Genomic DNA, 20996 nt, shown 5'->3' with positions numbered 1-20996 from the left:
AACATTGTATTTCCATAAAAATAAAAAAACTCAGTACAATTTTTTCAAAGGACATGATACCCCAGAAAAGTACCATACAGGCTGTAGCCAGATAAGATAGTAAAAATAGTTAGTTCACCTCCATAGCATAATGCTTAGTGTGATTAGCTGCCATCCTTGGGAGCCTGGGTTCAATTTCTGGTACTGCCAGAAATTTAAGAATGGCAGGAGGACTGGTATGTTGTTGAAATTGAGGGTGTGCCTGAAAAGAGCTGCACCACCTTGGGATGAGGACACTATAAAGTTGGAATTCAAGAGGACAATTGGCCTCCGTGGCTCAGGCGGCAGCGTGCTGGCCTCTCACCGCTGGGTTCCGTGGTTCAAATCTCGGTCACTCCATGTGAGATTTGTGTTGGACAAAGCAGAGGTGGGACAGGTTTTTCTCTGGGTACTCCAGTTTTCCCTGTCATCTTTCATTCCACCAACACTCTCCAAAGCATTTAATTTCATCTGTCAGTCATTAATCATTGCCCCAGAGGAGTGCGACAGGCTTTGGCAGCCGGCACAATTCCCATCCTCGCCACTAGATGGGGGCTTCATTCATTCCATTCCTGACCCAGTCGAATGACTGGAAACAGGCTATGGATTTTCATTTTCAAGAGGATAAATTGGGGCAAATATTTGTTTATAGGAAGGGGAGTTAGGGATTGGAATAACTTACCAAGGGATATGTTCAATAAACTTCCAATTTCTTTGAAATCATTTAAGAAATGTCTAGGAAAACAACAGAAAGGTAATCTGCCATCTGAGTGACTATCCTAAATGCAGATCAGTAGTGATTGATTGAAAATTGGCCTTGAATCAAATCAGAGAAATACAGAGAAATATTCCTGTCAATTTGAAAATCACTATCGGTGTCCTAAGAGGAGGTATCAGTTTAAACATGTGGGTAGGACCTAAGTACATCTCTGCAAAACCCAAGGTAGAAAAATTCTACAAAATATCAGAGATGTGTGGGACATCGATGTCCAACATCCTATGATGTCTACAAAGTTTAAGATTAAATGCGACAATCTTCTTGGCTTTCCTATCTCTGGAACTAGATATCTGATATGAATGATTCAGGTACCGTTTGATTGGAAATGTGGGATATGACAGAAAATATGACACTCATTGGGTGTCAGTTAAATGCACCAGGTGGAGTGTGGATTTAAAGAAAAGGACATTGAGGTATGTGATTTGGTTTGTGAAACAACTTAAATGAAATTAAACAAAAACCCCAGCCTATTTTCAGTCATTCAACTGGGTCAGGAATGGAACGAATGAAGCTCTCATCTAGCAGTGAATATAGGAATTGTGCTGGCTGCCGAAGCCTGTCGCACTCCTCTGGGGCAATGATTAATGACTGACATATGAAATGAAATGATATTAGAGAGTGTTGTTGGAATGAAAGATGACAGAGAAAACCGGAGTACTTGGAGAAAAACCTGCCCCACCTCCATTTTGTCCAGCACAAATCTCACATCTCTGTGTTTGGTTCAATGGAAAGAGGAATTTCAATAGGACTGAGCTGTATCATCATAACTGTTCTTGGACTTCAGCTTCACAAATATAATTGCACAGAATCACATGATTTACATAGGCACATGTACGAACTGGTACGGGATGATAGGAAGTGGTGTGATTGATACAAGCTAGGGCTATACGTAGTACAGTCATTAAGTTGTATGACTGACCGCATGATGGCACTGTGGTGTACTACAGTGCATAGATGGCGCCGTGGTATGGTACCATGTCAGTTATCTCTCGTCCCTGCAAGAGACAGTTGAGTGCATGCACTGGAAGCAGACGTACGGTCGTTGTTGTGACAGTGATATGAATGCGCCTATCGGACCTTGACATGTCACAGTTTGAGCAACAGGCAAACATCAAATTCTACCAGAAATTAGGCAAGACCACTGCCAAAACGTTTGAAATGATGCAGCAGGTTTACGGTGGGGACACATTGAGTCGCAGCGTTGTGTTTAGGTGGCACCGACATTTTGTGCAAGGACGGGACAGTTTGGAAGATGATGTGCGTAATTGTCGGCCACAAACAGTTCGAACAGAATGCAAGATCCAAGAAGTTGCAACGTTGGTGCGTGCTAACCGCTCCCAATTGGTACACGATCTCGCAGCAGCAATAGGGGTCAGCCATGGTACTTGCCACAAAATTCTGACGGATAACCTCAACATGTCTTGTGTTACCAGGTCACGAATCCTGTCGCAAGACCAACGTGATGATCGCATGACGATTTGTGGTGACCTCATCAGTAGTGCTAATGATGATCCGCTGTTTCTCAACAGGATAATAACTGGAGACGAAACATGGTGTTTCTTTTGTGATCCACAACTGAAACGACAATCCACCACTTGGAAAATGCCATCATCACCATAACAAGACAGGTCAAAAGGCAAGGTGATGCTGGAACTGTTTTTTGATTCAAATGGAATCATTCACATGGAATTTCTCCCAGACAGTACAACAGTAAACAAAACCCGCTACAAGGAGATCCTTGGCTGTTTGCGCGATGCAATTCACCGTAAACGACCTGGGATTTGGCGTACAAAGAATTGGCTTTTGCTACACGACAACGCCCCTGCACATCACTCTGTCCTTGTCCAAGAGAAACTTGCAAGGCAACAGGTGTCAGTTTTGCCACACCCTCCGTCCGTACTCACCTGGTCTCGCACCATGTGAATATTTTCTCTTTCCTCGCCTGAATGCACTCCTACGTGGGTGCAGATTTCAGTCATCCGAAGAGGTCATGACGGCCACAAGAGAAGCTATACAGGACCTTCCTGCCAACTGCTCTCAAAGGTGCTTCCAGCAGCTATACCAATGTTGGCAAACGTGCATAACGGCCAACGACGACAATTTTGAGGGTGGATATGGTTCTGTATAAGTGGTTAACAGCCAACGGCGACTATTTTGAGGATGGATGTAGTTCTGTGTAGGTGTACGCCGTGTAATGCAGCATCGTGTGCTACATATAGAGTCGTGTGGGTGCCTACCCTCCAGGCATCAAGTCTCAGAACTTAATGACTGTACTATGTATAATTAGCCACCCATGTCACTGGATGATTAGCGAGATATGTTAGTTTCTCAGGTACATCTTACCTACAAGGATGCTATTCATCTGTCACTGTAGTTATCATCGGATACTTGTAAATAAAATGATACTGAATTGTCTATCAAACGTGTCTTTCATACCCTAAGTAGACCTGCATAGCACGATGAGTCATGAAGACCCATAGGCACATACCCCACCTGTCTCCGACCTTATTTTCTTTGTACTTCGTTACTATTCTTTCAAAATTGTTGTTTTTATATCAATACGGCTATAAATGTAGTATAGACATCAAGTGAAAACATTAATAATTGAATATATACATTGATCAGAAACAATATGATCCAGTTATATGAGTGTTAGAGGCTTGGTCATACTGATAAATAATTTGATAAAAAGAAAGTAATTCAATATCTCATGCTATTGTCATTTTATCAGCTGCTGAAGTTAGCCAATCAGATCACTTCATGGGCAAATTCAAGTGGGATTTGCAAGGCAGTGTTACTAAATGTTCAGGTGGCTTAATCCAGGCTTGAGAGCACCAACTGGAGAAAACTTTAGGGGAGGAATTTCAACATGGACCTTAGAGCTGATAAAGGTTTTGTCATAGCAAGTACGCTGTGGTGATATCGGTTGAAACTCACAGTGTGTTTGATGTTTATTTCTTGACACAGCTCTCCAGCCTGTATTAGTCCACATGCAGATTCAAAGACCATTGGAATTTGCCTCTTAAGCAATCTGATTGGCTAACTTCAGCAGCTGATAAAGTGACAACTGTGCAAGATATCAAATGATCTTTTTTATATTATTTATCAGTAACACCAATGCTCATATACCCACAGCACATTGTTTCTGACTACCCTGTACATACTGTATACATCAAATAATTGTGCGGCATTAGTTTCTGGCCCACCTCTATATAATCTATTATTTCATCTCTCTTGTTCTATTTTCAGCAGATATTGCAGTGCTCTAAATAATCTTGTGAAGCCTATGCACTGCACATTTTAAAAAGCCATTTAAATTTTAACATAAAAATAATTGGCTTAAGCTGTTAGCAGTCTAAATGCCAGCTTAGAGGTAATGAAGCTTAGCAAGTGGCCCAATATAGAAACATGCCAAATGCCAGTTAAACGTTATTGACGCTAGAGTAATTCTGGAACGGAAGAGTAAGGTAATCACAGATCTTGGAGGGAAAACCCCTGATCTGTAATTTATCGACCATGAACTTTATATGAATCATTGGCAAGGTTTCATTGGGGGCTTTATTAAAATTCTGAATCTGAGGGAAAATGGAGGGTTTATTTGACAGAAAAACAACCACTAAGGGCTAGGAAACAACAGCTACTTGATCAGTACTAACCTTATCAATAAGCTTATCACTTTCTAAACGAGCAAGCTGTTCAGCCCTGACCAGTATTGTCTCGGTGTGCAGCTCGACACCCACTTCTTTGGAGATCTCCTCTACATTCAATGCTCGGGCCAGCCTTTCCAAGAAAGCCATGAACTGCAGAACAGAAGAATTCCATATTGATAAATGGAAATGTCCTTCAGTTTCTTAGAGAATGAATGTCACTATTTCTGATGTACTTGGAAAGAAAGGGCTAATATTTTGTGTTTAAACACAATACCCATTCTTTTGTTTTATTCTTTAAGTTATTACTAGTTTGATTTTTGAAGGTAATACAGACAAAGGATGGAATTGATGTAGGAACTAAGAATATAGATAGTGTAGCCTTTACCAACTAGCATGTCAATTAAGGTCTTGTTTATGAATATTTACTGTCTAATGTGCCATCAGGTATTTTTCTTTAAAATCATCATGGAAACCCTCATTTGATTTCATTTAGGTATTAGATTGCATTACATTTAAATCCATTCAACTGATTGCTTAATGATTTTATTTAGCAAACATCACTAAAAACTGCATTCAAAAAGAGGTGAATTTTAAGATTAAGGTATATTTTACCTTAAGATATATTTTACCTTTAATCTAATAAAATTTGTAAAAAATATGCCCATAGAGTTAATTGATACATACTTCTTTATTAAAGATTAATGTTAAAATATGCTCTGTTGCTAGATTTTTGACCTATTTATTACCATACCATAGAAGTCGTGTTTGCATGTCACCTAATGGCACACGTGTCTTAGGTTTGCCATCCCTGGTATAGCCTGTTTGAAATGTTATTGTCATATTAGTGTGTTGCATTGCCAAGTATGATTGCAAGGAAAGTCTAACGGAAAGGATTATTGGGATATAATAGTTTCATCACAATAACACTACAGATAATGTCACAAAAACACTGAACTGTTCAGCATTACGCACAAACTTCTTACAAAATTATGTTAATTATCCTCCTAGCCAATACTACAATATTTACATCCAATTAAGACGAAACTTTACATAGACATGTTTTGATCTGACATAGGATCATCCTCAGTAAGAAATATATAAACAATTTAAAACATCAGACACACAATATGAAGTGTTTGTTAAAAGTTTTTCTTTAAAAAAGTATCATGAAGAAAATTAAAAAATGTGAGGTGGTGATCGTTAAAACAAGTCTTGAGCTGGAGGCCTTTTTGTTTCAATGTTTTCCTTGTCCCCTCATGTAGTTCAACTGATATCTATACATTGTTGGCTTAGTTATTATGTTCAGTCATAGGCTGATATACGTAAGTTGTTATTGAAGTTCATTCATCTTTTTTTTTTTAGTGTTACGTGGCCCGCTTGTATTACCCATGAGATTTATAGTCTGTAATTACCTACAAACACAAGAACCTACAGCAAATGTAGAATGGAATTGATATAGCAGATTAATAACAAAAAAAGAACAAATGAGAAATAATTCACATATTATCATAAAGATAGGTTCCACTTCCATAGTGTCAGTGACACCGATCAGGGGTGGTGAGGGGTTACTTTCTGGAGGAAAAAATAAATGTTTGTTCCATTTTAGCTGCCTGAAGCAAGGAATTATATATAAAAAGCAATTGTACAAACCCTCTTGTCTTTTCAGGTAATTCTTTCCCTAAATTTCTTTAATTATTAAGAAAAATACTTAGAGGAAATAAACACGAAATGACGTTCGTCGTGGCTAACGGAATTGTACAGTGCTACAGCAAGTAGTGTAGACCCGCACAGCAACATGTAGCATGTGCTGCGATGAAAGGTAACAGGGCTATATTTTTGCCAAGGTCATAGCCACAGGTATGATTTACCTGCTTGCAGCGAGCATTCGTCAGTCTGGTAATCTCACTCAGTAGATATGTCTGTTATTTTGTTAGTGTGTAGTAAAAAATTACTATTTAATTGTGTATAATCACTCCAGACTTCTATTTAATTTCAATACATGTGTAATTATTGTTCCTTTGGTGACAGTTTTATTGTATAGTATTGAATAAATATGTCAAAAACCTATTACTACTGCAGTTAAGTTGGTAGACTGTGAACCTTTATGTCTTTATAACCGTAAAATTCACACAGAGAGCATAAAAAAAACTTACAATTTTGTAGCTTTTCTAAGAATTTTGATGTCTACCTCCAACCCCTATCCCCCCTCCACCCCAACAAATTCTAATTCCCAATTGCCACTACTGCATAGCATAACATTTTGTGCTATTAACACGCAAGAGGTCGCACCCATTTTAGAACACTAGAGGTCGCGTGAAGGCAAATTGCTCGCGCTTAATATTTTCATGAGCTGCTTTTTTCCTTTTGCAGTGAATGCTTTTGATAAAAATATAAATATGTACCCTGTTTAACTGCCTTTCAACTGGTACTAACATAATTACTCAGTGAAAATATTTTCTCAATGTAAAAAATTAATACATATTTTTTGCAAAATCTGGTAAAATTACGTGAGTTTTTAAAGAGAGAGAGAGAGGTCGTGCGTGAGCAAATTGCCTCAATGTTTGCATTTGTACTTTAAATGAATGATTTGGTCACAATTCAAGTACAAAATGTATTCTAGAAGTGAAGTACAAAATTTAAAAGAAAGTACTGCACAAAATTTTAAAAAAATTAATTTAAAAAAATTCTAATTTTCCTCTGTTCCTCTTCAAAATTCATTGTTGTTGTTGTTGCTAGGGGCTTTACGTCGCACCGACACAGATAGGTCTTATGGCGACGATGGGATGGGAAAGGCCTAGGAGTTGGAAGGAAGCGGCCGTGGCCTTAATTAAGGTACAGCCCCAGCATTTGCCTGGTGTGAAAATGGGAAACCACGGAAAACCATCTTCAGGGCTGCCGATAGTGGGATTCGAACCTACTATCTCCGGGATGCAAGCACACAGCCGCGCGCCTCTACGCGCACGGCCAACTCGCCCGGTAAAATTCATTGTTATAGATAAAACTACAGCACCACACTTCACTGAAAGTCACCATAAACCTCACAAACTTTACTTAAGAAACTTTCTTGGAAATGCAGAGTCATGTAAGAATGCAGTGCGCGAGGGGTCGCACGAAGGCAATTTGCCGCGGCAGATGCGAGAGTGAAAGGAAAAATAAACTACTCCAGAACGCAGCAGGCAATACACTGACGGTAATGAAGGTCAGGAGAGAGAGGGGAGGGATGAATCGAGCGCCCTAAGCCCTACAGCGGCTAGCAACGAAATTATTAACAAATATTTAAAAGTGCAACAAACTGCCGCGGGTGCGACCTCTCGTGTGTTAACTGCTGTCCTAGAAGGCTAAGTTTCGATTCCCGGTACTGGCAGATATTTAAGAATGACAGAAGGGCTGGTATGCATTTATAAAGGTACTGCAGCTCACCTCCATTGGGGGCGTGCCTGAAAAGAGCTGTACCACCTCCAGATAAGGACTAGATCATCTTGTGAAGTTATGTACAAACTTTTAGGGTTTATAGCAAAGGAGTGAACTAAGTTAAAGCCATGTGTTACCTGTTACCTAGTGAGTCAGGGTGGCATCTGAAAATAGCTGGGTTGCACGATTAAATACCTGCGGAGGGGGGGGGGGGGGATTGTGGGAGTGGATGTGTTAATACAGTACAGAGATCTCTGATATTGCCATTACTCTCAACCCTATAAAACCTTTCTTTTATCACAAATTTACAACAAACCTTTGTGTAGACTCACCGTAGTTTTATCCCTACGAAGACCATCTCGAATGATCTCAGCACTATTGAGATCTGCCTCCAGCTTGTTGATTCTTCCCTCCAACATGACTTTGTCCTCTTCCAAGGCACGAACTCGATTCGCATTCTGTTCTGCCAGCTCTGTCTGACGATTCAACTGCTGGGTTAGGGCAGCGTTCTTCTCACGTAGATTGTCCACTTGCTAATAACAAAAAGTTAACTATTAATTCTGAAGAAGAAAAACTAACAAGAAGCAAGCATATTGCAAAAAGAGGAGAAACAGATGGAAAGTTATAACTCATCAGATGGAGCACAGTGGTAATGAAAGTTAGCAGAACAAATACAGCTTGTAACCTCACCTTTGAGGGAGAGAAGATTGAATGTGTGAATACCTTTAAATATCTGGGGAGTAAAATATCAAATGACAAAAGTGCCAAGAATTGAACAGAGTACAAAAAGGATCCAACTTCTTCGATCAAGTACAGAACATAGTATGGGACAAGGGAGTTCCTCAGAGGGCTAAACAGACCCTGTTTAAGACTTAACTCCTGCCCATCATGAAGTATAGTCTGGAGAGTTGTGTCATACATAGAAGAGAAGTCAACTGCAAGCTGTTGAAATGAAGTTCCTTAGATCAGCTGTACAGAGAACAAGGAAGGACAGAATGAGGAATGATCAGATACGAAGAGATCTGCAGGTCAACCTGACCGTGAAAGAAAGGCTGAGTGTTGCAAGGCTGAAGTGGCCAAGACACGTTAAGTGGATGCAGGAGACTCAAACACCAAGGAAATATTTTGAAAAGATCGTTCTGGGATAAGGACCAATTGGACTCCCTAGAAAAATATGGTTAGATCAGATAAGAGAAGAGAGGTGGGATGCCCCAGAGAGAAAAGAAGCACACTAGGACTGTGATAAATGGAAGCACATCATTCTTAAACATCCTACCTGGCACGCTGGAAGGAATTCATGATGATGATTATTATTACTGAAAAATAAACACACACACACACACACACACATACACACATAAATAAAGAAACAAATGAAACAACTATTTAACTAATTTTGGAAAAGTAAAAAATCAAAATAATTGGTTCAAAGAAGTCCGAGCTGATTTAGAAGAGTTGAATATTACAATGCAACAAATTGCAAATGGAGAAGAGGAAAGGATTCTGAAGAACAAATATATAAGACTTAAATGTCATTTTTTGCTCTGTGCTGCAAAAATGGCTGAGAAACTTAACAATCAATCAATCAATGATCTGCATTTAGGGCTGTCACCCAGGTGGCAGATTCCGTATCACTTGTTTTCTTAGCTTTTTCTTAAACATTTTCAAAGAACTTGGAAATTTACCGAACATTGCCCTTGATAATTTATTCCAATCCCTTACTCCTCATCCTATAAATGACTATTTGACCAAATTTTTCCTCTTGAATTCCAACTTTATCTTCATATTGTGATTTTTCCTACTTTTTGAAAGCTTCACTTTAGCTTAATTGCCTACTCATATAATTCCACGACAACTCTCTACTGACTGCTCAGAACATACCACATACTTCAAAATAAAAGACTTGAGGTTTCCACCCTTTCAATACACAATATAATCACGTTATCGATTAAATTACATTAATGTCTCTTTGAGACATCATCAGCCACTTACTACCAGCATAGATTAAAAATAGACATGTAAGGCAGAAAAGAGTTGTCATACAGTCATGATTCCTATAAATAACAAACATGCACTTATGTCCACTTAGATCAGAAAAATCAATGCATAAAAACACCGATTGGAAGTCGTTAAAAGACAGAAAAACACACATACACATGTTCTTGGTATACTTAAAAATACACTTTTTAAAAATCTATGAGGTAGAATCATCGTCGTAAAATTGTTTGTAAGAATATTGCAGATGATTCAAAGTGATAATCTAAATTATACTTCGTATAGAAGAGGGGACTCCTCAGGGTTGAAATGAAGGTTGCATTAAATAATACAGGATCTTTTAAACCACCATTGGAAATGTTGCAGAACGCGGTATTCTATTTGGGAGTCTGGAAGAAGAAGAAGAAGAGGAAGAAGAAGAATTGAGAAAATAAAGCAAAAATATGACAAGTGTTTAACGTGTAAACTGAAAGAGATTGAAAACATACTCATCCCCTAAATATTTCTCACAGTTCATGCCCCGCAAGTGGTGTGATCAGTCTTAGCAGGTGTTGTTGCATGTCTAGTGCTGTAACCGTGTGTCTTGGTGCGAGAAAGAACTTGATCAGGAGAGGGAGGAGGGGGAGGGAAAGAGGAAGGAAAAAGGGAAGACGTCCTAGTGAGGGAAATGTCCATACATTTTTATAAATATTTTTGAGTGTGATTTGATAGAAAGTGGCTGATGATGTCTCACAGAGACAAAACATGTCCTGCAAATATTTAATGAAATTTAATTGGTAACATGACTATATTATGTACTAAAATGGTGCAAACCTCAAGTGTTTTTATTTTTCAAAATCTTACTGTCAATATGGACCAACATGAAGTTTTTAACATGTCATACGACATAGTCGAGCATCTCGTCTCCTTACTCCCAAGTCTTCCCAGTCCAAAGTTTGCAACATTTTCATAACACTAGTCCTTTGTCGGAAATCATCCAGAACAAATTGTGCTGCTTTTCTTTGAATTGTTTCCATTTCTCATATCAGTTAGTGCTGGCAAGGGTCTGTAATTGGGGTCTTGTCAGAGACTTATAGACCCTCTCCTTTACATTCTTACTACAACCCCTAAATACTCTCATAACCATGTGAAGAGATCTGTAACCTTTCTTGACTACCTCATTAATTACCCTAATGAAGAGCATTCCTTATAATAACACCTAGATACTTACAGTATTCCGCATGAGGTACTATCATCCCATCAACACAATAATTAAAACTCTTAGTGAACTTTACAATTTGACTTTACATCCCATTTACATTCATACCATTGTCTGCTGTCCATCTCACTACATTGTTTAAGTCCCTCTGCAGTTGCTCACAGTCCTGCAGCTCATTTACTGCTCTATACAGTACAAGGTGTTGGTGCGGGGTTCATGGAGCGTACACCAGCATTGACAGCATCCCATAAATGCTTGATGGATTAAGATCGGGGGATCTGGTGGGCCAATCCATGGTCATAACTCCTCTGGAGGGTTCCTCCAACCACCTGTGTGCCAATACAGAGCAGTGTCGTGGCGCATTGTCCTGTTGAAACATGGCATCTCCATCAGGGTCTAGGACCAGAAAGGGATGCAGATGGTCTGAAGGAATGTCCACATAATGTGCACCTGTCAGCTCTCCCTGCAGCCGGACAATGGGGCCTAATTGCGACCATGAGAACGCCACCCAGACCAGAACTGAGCCACCTCCCACCTGGACACAACCTTGTTGACACACAGGATCCATAGCTTCATGCGGCATACGCCACACTCTCACGCGACCATCAGCTTAATACAACTGGAACCAGGATTCATCGGACCATACCACACGCTGCCAGTGTTCCACGGTTTATTGCCAATGTTCACGGGCCCGTGCACGTCGTTGAGCTCTGTGTCAAAGTGTCAGCAAAGGGACATGAATTGGGTTGGTGAAGTCTATGCAGTGCAGTTGCCTCCTTACTGTCCTGATGGAAATGGTTCCTGAGTCCCAACATTCAATTTGGTGGTGATCTGACTCACAGTAGCCAATCAAGCACCCAGTGTTGTTCTGCGGATGCGACGTGATAACTGTTCGTTAAACACTTGAGGTCTTCTCATGTGGTGGTTTACGCGGGTGGTAACATTGTCTCTGTGATACTGAGGATCCACCCTTGACACTGTTGATCTCAGAAACCCGAATTCGCATGTAATCTCTGCAATGCTATGACCCATGTGCAGTGCACCGACCATCATTCCATGTTCAAGTTGGTTAACTTGCGACGTGTTGCCATCTTCATGACACTGGCGTTTGTGACAGTCTGTTCAGCTACACCACAGCTATCTGCAATGCTCAGGAGTCATACATGGGATATTTTCTAATGGGACACCCCTTGCCATGAGTTTTGGCCACTCATGTAATTCAACTCCTTCAGTTTTTTCACCCCATCCCCCATTAAGTGGACTTTCCAAAAACAAAAATTTGTGTTTCCTTATTTTTAAAGGAGATTTCAGACACCAATTTTCATGTACCTAATATCTTTAGTTTTTGAGATGTAAATATCCTCATAAAAATGATTCAAACCCTTTTTCTGTCCTTTTCACCCCCCTTACATGGATTTTCCAAAAAAAAAAAAAAAAAAGAGTGTATCTTTATTTCTAAAGGAGCATATGAATACCAATTTTCACATTTATAACATATTGAGGTTTTGAGATATAAGTATCCCCATTAAAGGATTCAACACCTTTTCCAGTCCTCTTCACCCCCCCCCCCCGCCCCAACTGGATTTACTGAAAACAAAAAAAAAGTCTTTATTTTGGAAGGTGATTCCAAATACCCTACCAATTTTTACATCTGTAACATGTTAAGTTTGTGAAATTTACTCATTAACAAAATTCACCCCATGTTTCTTTATTTTTAAAGGAGACTCCAAATATCTATTTTCACATCTGTAACATCTTCAGTTTTTTGAGATATAAGTATCCTCATACAAAGAATCCAACCCCTTTCTCATTCCTTTTCACCCTCTTAAGTCGATTTTCCAAAAAAATGTGCTTCTTTATTCTTAAAGGAGATTACAAATACCAATTTTGACTTTTGTAACGTATTCAGTTTTTGAGATACCGTATAAGTATCCCTATTCAGGGATTCAACCCCTTTTCAGTCCTTTTCACCCACCTCCTTAAGTGGATTTTCCAAAAACCAAGAAATACATGTTTCTTTATTTTTGAATGAGATTCAAAACACTAATTTTGATGTTTGTAACATGTTAAGTTTATGAGATTTAGTCATTTAAAAAATTCACCCCATTTTCACTTTAACATCCCTCCCCCTTCAATAGATTTTCCAAAAACATAAAAATGCATATTTCTTTATTTTTAAAGAAGATTCCAAATACCAATTTTTTCGTCTTTAAACAGTTAAGTTTTTGAGATATAGATATACATATTTTAAAATTTCACCCCCCTTTTCAACCCCTTAGCAATGAAATATCCATAAATCCTCCCTTAGTTAGCCCCTACACTGTAATATAAATGTATCCCCAAAATTTTATTTCTTTATGTCCATTAGTTTTGGTTTGGCGAAGATCAGTCAGTCAGTCAGTCAGTCAGTCAGTCAGTCAGTCAGTCAGTCAGTGTTATTTTATATATATATCAGATGAAATCTAAGAAAGTGGATTTGTTGGTTGATTGTGCAGGATATTGTATTGATTTCCCTTTGTGTTATTAGGCTTTAAAAAACACTGTACAGTACTGTGACTGACTTCTCATTCTATTCTATTCTTTTATCCATCTACTGTATTCTCATATTCTTATGACTCCAGATGGATAATTTGTGATATGTGAAGCCATTTCTTTTCAGTTTCAACTCAGTTGAGTTATAACTGTTAGGTTCCAAATTTCAAGTTTGCATCATGACTCCAATTTCACTTAGTGCCGATGACTACACACGTGCATCATACTCCGTGCCGAGTATTAAGGCTCGTATTTGCGCTAGTACCTATGCAAACAAGTGGATCTCTTATCTGTGCATTGTTAAACATATGCTCCAAATGGGCATCAGGTAAATTGTTAGTTACTATCTCTGTAGTCGTTACAATTTGGCATAATTTTCAGCGATGTCATCAGAGAGTAGTGAGGTTGCAGGGCCATCTCAGTGCAAAAAACACTGTCTCGTAGGCTTCCAAAATCTATCACCCCCCCTACAGGTACACATTTTCTCATTTTTCCTGGAGAATGGGCATAGATCGTGGAAGCCGTGCAGACAGTGTTACCAAGAGAGGCAGTGGCACAGGACTGCATTTTCTACTGTAGAGTTTGTCCAGCACAGCCAGGTTTGTGTCTTGAGCAATACTTCATGGAATTCCGCAAAATACAGAAGTAATTGACTCCAAACAATGTCATATCTATCTGTGATTGTTGGAGTGCACTGTCAGAGACTACTGCATTGCTATGTACATTGTACAGCGATTATTCACACAGCAATAACATGGATTTTACCGAGCAGCATTTTTGTCAGAAATGTTCAAAAATGTATTTATCTGTCGTAGGAAAGTTATTGAATATCTACCAAACCAAACCAAACCCCATGGCACTACAGCCCTTGAAGGGCCTTGGCCTACCAAGCGACCGCTGCTCAGCCCGAAAGCCTGCAGATTACGAGGTGTCGTGTGGTCAACACGACGAATCCTCTCGGCCGTTATTCTTGGCTTTCTAGACAGGGGCCGCTATCTCACCGTCAGATAGCTCCTCAATTCTAATCACGTAGGCTGAGTAGACCTCGAACCAGCCCTCAGGTCCAGGTAAAAATCCCTGACCTGGCCGGGAATCGAACCCGGGGCCTCCGGGTAAGAGGCAGGCACGCTACCCCTACACCACGGGGGCCGGCATTGAATATCTACGACCAAACAAAATATTATTTATCTTATTCCACTTCATTACCTGTCATGACGCATATGCTGCACGGCACTGCAGACAAAAAGCTAATCGGTAGTGCCGATGACGCACCATGTGCATTATGGCTCCCATGCACAGAAATATTATTGAAATAATTCAAATGATAATCTAAAATGGATAAGGACACCGAAATGAACTCCGTTAAGCTGAAAAGGTATTATGGTACCGCAGCAACAATTATCCATATCCAAGCGGCCACGAATATGTTAATAATTCTGTTATGTTTTCTTTTTTTTGGGTAGTTTGTATCGCCATGTCTTAAAATCCTCCTTCCTCTGACATTAACTGTTAGACCACCACAGTTCTGACAGTAGACTCACCATACATCTTTCCTTGTTGTCCTGCAGGAGCTCTCGAATACGACCCTTGATGCTCTCTTCGTGTGACTCTACAAACCTAGAAGGAGAACTGAGTAGGATCGCCAGGGATTCAAGTAGATGTGTGAGTTCATTCTGAGTGCGCGTGCATTTCTCTTCCTTGAGTTTCAATTCATCTGTAAAGATAGAAGAATATGAATTACTCAGCAACACAAGTTTCTGAAGCAATTAGTCTGCCTTGTACCCCTTTTTAAGAGCTTCTCTAAAAGAGGTTTATTCATAATGATCAGAGATATAATAAAAATGGCTAATTAAGTATATAGATATGGGCTAAAAAGCTCAAAATATAGATTTTAAAAAAAATTAGGTGAAGAATAATGTAAAAAATAATATTATATCAATTGAATAAGAATTAAAGTCACAGAACAAGAATAACTTTTTCACTATGGGTCGAGTGATAAGATCAAATAAAAAAAAAAAAAAATCTTTTTATTTGCAAATGAGGTGTCTACCTCGGTGGCAAATGGTACACTAAAATACATTATTGTCAAGCACTAAATATTAAATTAACAAGAGAAGAAAATTTTTCCTATAATACAATATTATACAATTTATGCTAACAATGTTTTCTATTAAACACACAGCTCATCCTTAATAAATTTATATTGTTTACAAAATTCTAATTATAATATCTCCTGTACTACTTACAAATATAGTCAACTGATATACAGTATGTGGAATTGCTTCAAATGATACTATAAAACTGGTATAACATTAATATTTACATTGCATTTATTTATTTACTATTTTTTTTTACCCGTTCTGGATCCTAAGTAGCATAACGACCTGCTGCGTCTTAACCAGAGCCCCTTTTTCCACCACTTTTCAGAGTTCCTGAAGGACCTTCACAGCTACCATAGCGGTCCCAGGGCCCTCGAAGTCCCCACTGTACTTCACCCCTACAGGCAGTCCCCTATTTTGGCTGTCCAAACTCCTTAGACCAGGGGATGGAATTAATTTATTCACACACATTTTTTTATTTACAATAACCTGCACCGGTTGAATGCCCTCTAACACTTCATTTATTTTCTCTGTTGTTGTTTATTCTCTTCTTGAATATCTGTACAGATTTCGGAAAAGGATCAAACACTACCCCTGGTAAACTGTTCCACTCCTTCACACCCTTCCCAATGAATGAAAATTTACCCCAATCGCTTCTGCTAAAATTCCTTCTAATTTTATATTTGTGGTCAGTCCTGCCGATATAATTATTTTCCAACTGAAGCCTCTCACGGATATCTCCCCATGCTTCTTCTCCTGTATAGGCTCTATATAATCCTGTAAGTCTAGTTTTCTCCCTTCTCTTACTTAAAGTTTCCCACCCAAGTTCCTTTAACATTTCTGATACACTACTCTTTCTCCTGAAATCCCCTGTTACAAATCTTGCTGCTTTCCTCTGCACACTATCTATTTCTTTTATTAGGTATTCTTGGTGAGGATCCCAAACACTGTTTGCATATTCCAATAATGGACGAACCATACTCAAGTAACTTTTTTCTTTTAATTCTTTGTTGCATCCTTTAAGTAGCCTCATTATGACATGTAATGATCTGTATGCTTTCCCAACAATGTCATCAATATGACCCTTCCAGTGCAAATTACTTTCAAATCTCACACCTAAGTATTTGCACTTACCATCTTTTGGGATAACTACCTCATCCAAAGTATATTCAAATTCAGTTTTAAAGCTCCTGTTTGTAAAAGTTGTAACAGTTGATGTGCCTCCATTAACCTTCATATTATTTTCTTCAACCCATTGTTGGATACTTTCAAGGTCCCTTTGTAATTCTGAACAATCCTCAATGTTGTTTATTTCTCTATAAACAATTATGTCATCTGCATACAATCTTATTTTTGATGTTATATTGTTCCCTAAATCATTTGCGTATATTAAGAAAAGTAACGGACCGATTATACTACCCTGTGCAATTCCCTTCCAAACTTTCTCTTCCTGCGATACATTATTTCCTACTTTGACTTTCTGAACCCTTGAATTTAGAAATGCTTTTATCCAACGTGTAACCCTTACGTCCAATCCTATTCCCTCCAATTTCTTTAATAATATTCCATGTTCCACTCTATCAAAGGCTTTGGAAAGATCTATGGCTATGCAATCTAACTGACCTCCTGAATCCAACTGATCTGATATGTCCTGCTGAAATCCCACCAGTTGTGCCTCACAAGAAAATTTCTTTCTAAATCCATACTGGCTCCTCATGAACCAATTTTTATCATCACATATCCCTCTGATGTACTTCGATATTAAACTCTCCAGAATTTTACAAACTATACTGGTCAGGCTGATTGGTCTGTAGTTCTCTGGTTTCCTTTTATCACCCTTTCCTTTATAAATCAGTATTATTATAGATTCCTTCCATTCCTTTGGTATTACACTATTATTTATGACATAGTCAAAGAGAAATTTTAAATAAGGCACTATGTACCACCCCATTGTCTTTAATACCTCCCCAGTAATTTGATCACTTCCTGCAGCTTTTCCTTGCTGAAGCAGTTGGATTTCTCTGAAAATATCTTTGTTTGTGAATGAGAAGCTTCTTGTTTCCCTCTGTCTCTCTCCCTCTCTATCTTCTGTTTTGGTTTCCAACTCTTGACAATCATCTACTGAATCTCTAAATTCCCTACTAAATGGGTTTGCTTTCTCAGTATCTGTTAAATAGTGTTCACCCCCTTCTCCCACCATTGTAGGAATTTGGACTCCTTTTCCTTTTTGATTCCTGATATATGAATACAGCTTTTTCCATTTCCCTTTGTGGTCATTACTCTCTTGAAGTATGCCATTCATATAATTCTCTTTTGCTTCCTTTTTCACTCTATTCAGTTCCCTCATTAGCTGTTTTCTAGTTTCTCTACTCTCCCTACCCTCTTTGATCAAAGTCAGCAAGAAAGAAAAAATGTGCTTTAGAGCAGAATTTTCTTTCTGTATTTCATAGAAATATTGTATCAGAATCCAGCTTTGAATTATTGATGGCAGTAAAATAAATTTTAGATTATCTTTTGAGAAGAATAACTTTGAAACCATATTTAAAATTTTATGGACATATCTCCAGGATGCATCACGCCAGATTGACCAATCAGCTTCTTGTTTACTGGCAAAAGAGGAAGACCAATTCACCGTGGCTGATGGAAGTAAACAAAGATCTGCAGGAACTGAGAGGAACAGAAAGAGACTTAAAAGCCCAGACATCCTTCTTCATGCTTAAACAAAAGAGGTTCCAGGACAAATCACCAAGAAGGAAGACAGATACCCTCTGGACAAAGGAGAGAAAGGAACAACACAGCCAGAGGATGTGCAATTAATAGAAAAATATCAAAATCCACCCCAAATGCAATAGTTGAATATCATGGTCCTTGGTTGGATTATACAGAACAAGAAGAAGAAAATGTTGAATTATGTAACCAATGTTGAGTTTTCATCAAATTGGTAAAAACATGTACTAAGGCTGGAAATATGGATAATATGGAAAATAAAATTGGTTTTAAATCACTACAAATATCTTAATTTGTGAAAATGTGACCAAATTTTAACTGCAGCTAATAAAGAAACAAATATGTACACTGACTGACAGAGGAAATGCAACACCAAGAAGGAGTGGTTCGAAAGGGATGAAAGTTGGGGAAAAAACAGAGACGGCACGGACGAATAATTGATGTTTATTTCAAACCGATATGCAGGTTACACAATGCGCACGGCATCGACTCAGTAGGATGTAGGACCACCGCGAGCAGCGATGCACTCAGAAACACGTCGAGGTACAGAGTCAATAAGAGTGCGGATGGTGTCCTGAGGGATGGTTCTCCATTCTCTGTCAACCATTTGCCACAGTTGGTCGTCCGTACGAGGCTGGGGCAGAGTTTGCAAACGGCGTCCAATGAGATCCCACACGTGTTCGATTGGTGAGAGATCCGGAGAGTACACTGGCCACGGAAGCATCTGTACACCTCGTAGAGCCTGTTGGGAGATGCGAGCAGTGTGTGGGCGGGCATTATCCTGCTGAAACAGAGCATTGGGCAGCCCCTGAAGGTACGGGAGTGCCACTGGCCGCAGCACATGCTGCACGTAGTGGTGGGCATTTAACGTGCCTTGAATACGCACTAGAGGTGACGTGGAATCATACGCAATAGCGCCCCAAACCATGATGCCGCGTTGTCTAGCGGTAGGGCGCTCCACAGTTACTGCCGGATTTGACCTTTCTCCACGCCGACGCCACACTCGTCTGCGGTGACTATCACTGACAGAACAGAAGCGTGACTCATCGGAGAACACGACGTTCCGCCATTCCCTCATCCAAGTCGCTCTAGCCCGGCACCATGCCAGGCATGCACGTCTATGCTGTGGAGTCAATGGTAGTCTTCTGAGCGGACGCTGGGAGTGCAGGCCTCCTTCAACCAATCGACGGGAAATTGTTCTGGTCGATATTGGAACAGCCAGGGTGTCTTGCACATGCTGAAGAATGGCGGTTGACGTGGCGTGCGGGGCTGCCACCGCTTGGCGGCGGATGCGCCGATCCTCGCGTGCTGACGTCACTCGGGCTGCGCCTGGACCCCTCGCACGTGCCACATGTCCCTGCGCCAACCATCTTCGCCACAGGCGCTGCACCGTGGACACATCCCTATGGGTATCGGCTGCGATTTGACGAAGCGACCAACCTGCCCTTCTCAGCCCGATCACCATACCCCTCGTAAAGTCGTCTGTCTGCTGGAAATGCCTCCGTTGACGGCGGCCTGGCATTCTTAGCTATACACGTGTCCTGTGGCACACGACAACACGTTCTACAACGACTGTCGGCTGAGAAATCACGATACGAAATGGGCCATTCGCCAACGCCGTGTCCCATTTATCGTTCGCTATGTGCGCAGCACAGCGGCGCATTTCACATCATGAGCATATCTCAGTGACGTCAGTCTACCCTGCAATTGGCATAAAGTTCTGACCACTCCTTTTTGGTGTTGCATTTGCTCTGTCAGTCAGTGTATTCACATAGAAATTCCAGCCCTGATGACAAGTGACTTACAAGAAAATTCAATATTTAATTTCCATGACATTGAACTTGAAATAAACTTTTTGTTCTGTACTTTGATATCTACCACTTGTACTGAACATAACTTGATAGCTGAAAGTGTATTTCAAGTATAGTACGCGAACCTTTTCTTGAGCCCTAGTTCCCATTCAGCACTATGGAGCTCAGGGCTCAACGAAAGGTTCGCGCACTATACATGCTGTAGTGGAAATTAAATATTAATTGAATTTGCCCACAATAGGAGACAAGCACGGGCTCTACAATTGTCATGGCAGTAGCCCAAGACCTGTAGCTTATGTACATACTTTCCAACAGAGCAAATTATGACCTAGACCGCCATACTCAATGGTAGAGAATCCGATGTAAAACTGGAAGGTTGTGGGTTCAGATCCTTTCTTCTGCCCAGTTGGCCATTTTTATTATGGATGTAACATCTCTTTGATATCTACTATATTGTATGTTCTGCACATGACCTAATAAGTTGAAAGTTCATTTTGATTAGAAGAATATGTTTATTAGGCCTTAGGTCAAGTCTCTGTTAAGTTTTAAAAGACAGAGTTTTGAGGATGAATCAAGTTTATGACTTGCATGGATATTTTAAAGTATATGAAATAAAAATATAAAAGTACTTATTGAAGTCATCCCTTAACCTTTTCATTCTGGCAGACTGCTACAGCAGTTGGAAGAGAGTTATGCTAGGTAGCTGCTGGACTGCTATAGCAGTCAGTAGAGAGCCATGTAGGATAGCTGATGGACTGCTGGTGAGGTGCAACCTCC

At 39.7% G+C, this 20996-nt stretch overlaps 1 protein-coding gene across 1 annotated transcript in view; it reads right to left on the bottom strand.

Annotated features, from left to right (window-relative positions):
• The window catches only part of LOC136880868 (coiled-coil domain-containing protein 170), a 169103-nt gene that overhangs the window by 56015 nt on the left and 92092 nt on the right, over positions 1-20996 (bottom strand). The window contains exons 8-10 of the mRNA XM_068229155.1: positions 15124-15296; positions 8190-8390; positions 4453-4596 (exon numbers count right to left, since the gene is read on the bottom strand). Coding sequence (XP_068085256.1) covers positions 4453-4596; positions 8190-8390; positions 15124-15296 — 518 coding nt within the window. The remainder of the gene's footprint in view (positions 1-4452; positions 4597-8189; positions 8391-15123; positions 15297-20996) is intronic.

This window comes from Anabrus simplex, chromosome 9, assembly GCF_040414725.1.
Source record: "Anabrus simplex isolate iqAnaSimp1 chromosome 9, ASM4041472v1, whole genome shotgun sequence".
NCBI classification, from domain to species: domain Eukaryota; kingdom Metazoa; phylum Arthropoda; class Insecta; order Orthoptera; family Tettigoniidae; genus Anabrus; species Anabrus simplex.
This window is presented reverse-complemented; position numbering and strand designations above follow the sequence as displayed.